Below are 7,344 nucleotides of genomic sequence, written 5' to 3' on the forward strand. Positions count from 1 at the left end.
AATCTTGTTTCTCTGAAGCTGACTGAATGGAGATTGAGTCAGTTATTGATACCATGATTCAGGCTTGCAAGCCTGTTGCTCGTTAAATTTACCATAAGGTATGGCACAATTACCTATATTGGTGTGAATCGAAGGACTTCTCTTGGAATAGGGTCAGGATTCCTAGAGTTTTGTCTCTTCTCCAGGAAGGTCTGGAGAAAGGGTTGTCAGTCAGTTCTCTGAAAGGTCAGATTTCTGCATTATCTATTCTTTTACATAAGCATCTGGCGGATATGCCAGATGTTCAATCCTTTTGTCAGGCCCTGGTCAGAATCAGGCCTGTGTTTAAACCTGTTGCTCCTCCTTGGAGCCTTGACCTAGTTCTTAGAGTTTTGCAGCAGGCTCCTTTTGAGCCAATGCATTCTGTAGATATTAAGTTGTTATATTGGAAAGTTTTAATTCTTGTCAATATTTCTTCTGCTCGCAGAGTTTCTGAACTCTCGGCTCTGCAGTGCGATTTGCCTAACCTTATTTTTCATGTGGATAAGGTGGTTCTTCGTACTATATTGGGGTTTCTCCCTAAGGTAGTTTCGGATAGAAATATTAATCAGGAAATTGTTGTTCCTTCTCTCTGTCCTAATCCTTCTTATCAAAAGAAACATCTGTTGCATAACTTGGATGTTGTGCATGCTCTAAAATTCTACCTACAGGCTACTAAGGATTTTCACCAGTCTTCTGCCCTGTTTGTTTGTTTCTCAGGAAAGTGTAAGGGTCAGAAGGCCACTTCTACTTCTCTGTCTCTCTGGTTGAGAAGTATGATTTGTTTTGCTTCTTGGGCTTTCAAAAATGAAGCTTCTGTGGAACAGATTTGCAAGGCGGCAACATGGTCCTCTCTGCATACTTTTTCCAAATTTTCCAAATTTGATACTTTTGCCTCAACTGAATCTTCTTTTGGGAGAAAGGTTCTTCAAGCGGTGGTGCCTTCTGTTTAGGTCTGCCTGTCTTGTTCTCCCTCCCTGTTCATTCCGTGTCATCTAGCTTGGGTATTGGTTCCCACTAGTAATTGGAATGACGTTGTGGACTCTCCATGTCTTAGGAAAGAAAACAAAATTTATGCTTACCTAATAATTTTCTTTCTTTCCGGACATGGAGAGTCCACGACCCCACCCTTTAGATTAGACAGTAATTTTTACTAAACCTCAGGCACCTCTACACCTTTGTGATATCTTCTTTTTCCATTTCCCTTTGGGTGAATGACTGGGGGTTATGGGTAAGGGAAGTAACACTTAACAGCTTTGCTGGGCTGCTCTTTGCCTCCTCCTGCTGGTCAGGAGTGAATATTCCACTAGTAATTGGAATGACGTTGTGGACTCTCCATGTCCGGAAAGAAAGAAATTTATCAGGTAAGCATAAATTTAGTTTTTCAGTATAGGTGGTGATACATCAGGCAAACACAGCCACCAATCTGCAAGCACTACCCAAGTGCTGAACCAAAATGGGCTGGCTCCTAAACTTACATTCCCGCTTTTCAAATAAAGAAACCAAGAGAATGAATAAATATTGATAATAGGAGTAAATTAGAAAGTTGCTTAAAATTACATGCTCTATCTGAATCATGAAAGAAAAAACTTTGGGTTTCATGTCCCTTTAAAGTAAATGTAAAGTTTAATAAATGAGTACCCAGTTTTTAAAAATATTATTAAAAACAGGGGCACTTTTATTCATTAAACTTTACATTGCAGTGGTTTTTAAAAAAATACTTACCTTTTCTTTAGGAAACCCAGACCGCGATCCTCCACCCGCAGCTCCTCTATAGTTAGCACTTCAATGACAAAACCGGCTTCCTCCAATCACCGCGTGGCCTCACGAGATGGACGCTCTGGGGTGCACGCCATGATTGGAAGAAGCCAGTTTTGTCATTGCTGCAACCCTCCTTTAGATAACTGCATTATAATTTAGGTTCCACAATGGCAGCATCTATGATTTGAAGGAGGTGCATACAATATATTTAGTGTCTTTTTAATTATTGTACAATCTTTTAGAAAAACGTATCAACCAATTTACCTACAAATATCCCTATGGAATGTAATGGTGATTTTATGTACAAAATCCTTTGATAAGTTTTTCTTAAAAAATTGCATCTACCACTATGTGTTTAACCCATGCAAACAGTTAAACTCAGAGTTAAAGCAAGCTCTAGAGCAGCAATGTACTACTGGTATCTAAATGAACAAGTCTGATAAATCATATGACATATGTGCATTGCCACCAATCACCAGCTAAACCCAAGTTGTGCATTGCTGTTCCTAAACCCACTTAAAGGGACATGAAAGCCAAAAAATGTCTTTCATAATTCAGATAGAGAATACAATTTTAAGCAACTTTTCAATTTACTTATATTGTTTAAATTGGTTCCTTTTCTTGTTATCCTTTGCTGCAAGGTTTATCTAGGTAAGGTCAGGAGCAGCAAAGAACCTAGGTTCCAGCTGCTGATTGGTGGCTGTATAAATATACCAATTGTCATTGGCTCACCCATGTATTCAGTTAGAAATCAGTAGTGCATTGCTGCTCATTCAGCAAATGGTACCAAGAGCATGAAACAAATTAGATAATAGAAGTAAATTAGAAAGTTGTTTACAATTGTATTCTCTATCTGAGTCATGAAAGAAACATTTTGGGTTTCATGTCTCTTTAAGTATACTTTTCAACAAAGGATAACAAGAGAATTAAGTAAATGTGATAACTACTAAATTAAAAAGCCTTTTAAAATAACATGCTTTATCTTAACCATGAAAGTTTAAATTTAGCTTTATGTTCCTTTAAGGCTATACTTTATTATAGCATTGCATATGTATATCTGTCTATACACACCCCCACTCTCTCTGCATTACAGACCAGATTTTAGGTAACTTTCCTATTTATTTTGCAGGTAAAGATAAAAAGACCAGATGTGAGTTTCTGAACAATGACTCATACAGAAAAGACAACATTTTTTTCATTGAAGTTTTAGCTGGTTTTCTAAAACTGAGAAGTGCTGTACGAGGTTAAAAAAACTGCTTTACATCTACAAAGATGAGATGCCTACCAATCTCATTGTTGGAAACGTATTATATACGAAAACTGCCAGGAAAACAAAGGATCGAAGTCTGCTTTATATTTATTTAACTCTGATGTGCACCTTTCCTTTAAGATGAAGGGCTCAGACTGCAACAATAAAGTGCATCTGCTGTTTAGTGATTGGTTTTTTTACATATTAATACTGCTCTTTATTAAGGATATGTGGGTACCCATATATATTTTTCTGTATAAATAATATGGTGAAGATTTAATAACCTGCTGCTTTGGGGGGGTTAACAAGAATGGCGAACAAATGGTTAGGAATTTTTATTAAACAAATATATTTTGTATTTCATAAAATTCCTGCAGTTTGAGCACATAGTGCACTAAAGTATCTCTGATTCTGAGATATGCACAATATACTATGTAATGTATCTTTTCTTGCATATTGTTAATAATGGAGAATGTATTTTTATATTTTCTTTTTAAGTAATGATTGATTTGTAAGTTTTATAATATAAAGGTTCATTAATTTATCAAAAATTATTAAACTATAATACTGACCACTGATATCTCAAATGTAAAAAATGTTAATGAAATGCCTTATTTATATTGATATCAGCTGTAATAAAAACATATTTACTTATTACTTCTTTTTGTGTTACTTAGTTTCAATATGTTTAAACCCTTTTAAAATTTCTAAATTGATGAACATAGAAGTTCTGCCACATATGTGGCCTTTGACAAAGCATTTGTGAAGTGCACGTCAGGTGTTCAGTACCTCTTCTTTTCTGTGCCTGTGTAATCATATACATTATTTAATTGTGCGTGATTGATGATATGTTAATAGTATTTAGATTTTGGCTACATTTGTATACAATTACAGGAATACCCAGACGTTTTAAATAATTGATGCAGTGAACAGTGAAAGCATAGGTAGTGTCCCTTTATATGTGACCCATTGAGGGGAATCATTTTCAATCAATCGATATTTACGTAGGGATCTTTTGCGCTTGCTCTTCGCACATCAATGGGGAAAATGATCCATATTGTACTGGCCTCTCATTAACTTAGATCTGATTGTTTCCCTTGCACATATTTATTGACGTTAATTAATAGGTGGAGTAGTTGAGAACTTTTTTATTTTACTTGTACACTTTAAAAACAAGGCATACATATGAGACTGTCCCCGTCAGAAACCACTGCAAACAAAGACCGTGTTTTCACAATGTCTACTGAATGCTGCTTTTCGGTTTGGTAAGGAACAAGACTCCGCCTCTTTTGTAATGTCACTCCGCTCTGACGTACGTTTCGCCAATCACAGCTTGGCTTTTTCGAGGATTTTTAAATAAAGTGTTATACTCTTTTATCCACTTCTGATTCATTCCATGTGGGGCTCTAACCCAGATGGGATATCGATCTTTGCCTTTGTCTCCGATTTGGAGTTTTCCTGTGTCTTAATATCTAGAGCTTGATTTTGAAGCTCTAGAGTATGTGAGTACCCTTCTTTGCCTTTTTTGAATATTTGAATAATCACGGGACTTCACTATATGTGCTTTTCCTTTTCTCCCTGAGGTTCACCTGCAAATAACCACAGTGATTGCCTAACCTGGGACGTTTTTCATTTATCCTTTTGTGCACTATCACATTTGTTTGTTTTATATATATTTATGTGTTAATGTGTATATATATATACATATTAACACATAAATATATATGTATATATTCATATACATATATATTTCCAATCTGCTGCTAGGCAATGGGGAATGAACTTATAGCCTACATAGTATCTAGAATAGAACTAAAATAACTTGCATATCAGATGGTGAGCTTGCTATTATAACTCCCACAAAGGATCATTGTTTATCTAAATAAAGGCAGCAATAACTGAAACACGGGTTGGACATCAATAAGTTAAAAAGATCAAAACTGTGGACCATTTAAAGTTATATTTCTTGTTAATAAATGCCACCATGTCTGGTCTTTTCCCTAGTTACAATGTTTGTCTCTTTGTTGTTGTAAAGGTAAGTTGGGGGTGGTTGTTTTTTTCTGTTCCCAGGGAATATCAAATAGGGGATTTAGCTGTCTAAGACTAAGTAGTAAATGTACGTGGCATTGTTATCGAATACAGCACTGTGAAGGGGGTGTCAAGTTTACAAGGACACAGAGCTACCTAATTAGGGACCTACTATAGCAGAACACAGCTATTGTTAACCCCGTATACAAGCAAGTTAGCTTATGTGTTTGTGACATATTTTAACCCTGAGTTACATGCATTTTAAGTTGCTTATGTGAAATAAAAGTATTTTATCTGCCTCAAGATTCTGAAGTTTGTTTTGTGCCTGTAGCTTACACATTGAGTGCTTTACCTAAAGCCAGCTGAGGCTCTGTGCTGTTTGAGTACAATCCCTTGAGAATGTAGAAGGGCATATTATATGCATTACAATATAACACTATTTGCATCTTTTATCTTTTGATGGGGATTTTTTTCAGTTGGAATTCACAACGCTTTATGGGGATTCAGCTAAGAAGAAATACACTGCAGTACACAGAACGTACACAATACACAGAATCATTTTTATCTCTTGAAAACTCATTTTGGCCATTTTCCATTGCAATTCCAATCTATTTGAGTCTGACGTATGAAAACGTAGAGCCTTATTATGAAAAACTCGCAGACATGGAGAGAAATCACAAATTATTTGAGGGCTTTTTTGAGCATTATATTGCAATGTATTCATCTTTTTTTTCCACATATAAAACCTTTGTAGTGAGGAAAACAGCTCTCAAGCTAAAAAGCGCCTATGCTAAACATTCTCTCCTTTTAAACCATACACTTGAAATAGCAGATTGTGGGCTATTCATAGCACCCCACTTGTAATCTGGGCCAATATAAATAGACTCCAGGTTTCAGCAGTATGGAGTTATGAGGCTGAGGTCAGATAAACAATGTTGCAGTATAACAGTTAATTCAGGCAGTGTCCAGGACAATGCAGTGTTGCAAACTGAAGCAGCTTGCACACATTCAAAGAGAGGCTAAACAATCCAGGGTGTAGCAGAAATATATCTAGAAACAGGTTGCAGGCAGAAATTTACGGACAGATTACGAGTTTTGCGTTAGGAGCTATGCGGTGCTAACAAGCAGTTTTGTCTCACCGCTCACTTACCTGCACCGCTCAGGGGCGTATTAAGGTTTTGTGCTGCCCTAGGCACTCAAAATTCTGCTGCCCCCACCCCAGGTTTAAGGCCTTTTTTTAGACATAATATTTTTGGGGCAGGGTGTAAAAAATAAAAAAAATGTCTTTTTAAGTAGATGTTTAGATGTTCACCAGGGCTTGTATTCACTCTGGTCACACACAGACACACACACACACAGACACACACACACACATATATATATATATATATATTAAGACATTATTATTATTATAACCTTAAACATCTTCTTTGGTGATTGACAGTTATTTAAGCAAAATATCTGCTTGGATAAATATGTAATGAATATACAAACTGGCCTTTAAAAGTACTTAAAAAATACAACAGTCACATGATACAATCATAATAAAGTATATACTTGTATTGTTTCTGAATGTATTAAATGCATACAACATATTTTTAGTTGTGTTTTAAGTCACATGGTTGTATAGATTCAGCAATAAATACTTATTCTTTGCATGTATGACAGATAAACAAACAGTAAATGTACAAGTATTTAGTGACTAATCCATTTAAGTATTTTAATGCCTAATGAAGATGTATTGAAGGGTGAAAGGCATATGCTGTTTCACAGTGGTCACGGTGTAGTGCACACTGCACTGTGTAGTCTGTGTGAGTCTCAATAACGCGGTGGAGCCAGGAAGAATACTGCATTTCCTCTCAGTCCAGGCCAGGCTGCACAAGTGAGCTCCGCCTCCACTGTCACCACGTCATGCGCACCCACATACAATCCCATAGGATAGCAATAGCCGGGCCCTGGTTGATTTAGCCACCCGGCCCTGAGTTCAGTAGAGTGGCCCTAGGGACTCAAAATTCTGCTGCCCCTTAAAAATCTGCTGCCCTAGGCACCAGCCTCGTTGGCCTATGCCTTAATACGCCCCTGGCACCGCTGGTATTACGGGTTTTTATAAACCCGGCGTTAAAAGGCAAGAAGTTAGCGTAGAGCAAAATTGAGCTCCTTACCGCACTTCAATACCAGCGCTGCTTAAGTCAGCAGTGAGCTGGTTATACGTGCTCGTGCATGATTTCCCCATATACATAAATGGGGAGAGCTGGCTGAAAAAAAGTCTAACACCTGCAAAAAAGCAG

General features: G+C 36.9%; 1 protein-coding gene across 1 annotated transcript in view; it reads left to right on the forward strand.

The window, feature by feature from the left end:
* The window catches only part of LOC128657533 (uncharacterized), a 162,107-nt gene extending 158,422 nt beyond the window's left edge, over positions 1-3,685 (forward strand). Inside the window, exon 55 of the mRNA XM_053711906.1 lies at positions 2,909-3,685. Within this exon, the coding sequence (XP_053567881.1) occupies positions 2,909-2,941 (33 nt within the window). The 3' untranslated portion in view covers positions 2,942-3,685. The remainder of the gene's footprint in view (positions 1-2,908) is intronic.
* Positions 3,686-7,344: the final 3,659 nt, after the last annotated feature.

The sequence above is a fragment of the Bombina bombina genome, chromosome 4 (assembly GCF_027579735.1).
Source record: "Bombina bombina isolate aBomBom1 chromosome 4, aBomBom1.pri, whole genome shotgun sequence".
Classification (NCBI taxonomy): domain Eukaryota; kingdom Metazoa; phylum Chordata; class Amphibia; order Anura; family Bombinatoridae; genus Bombina; species Bombina bombina.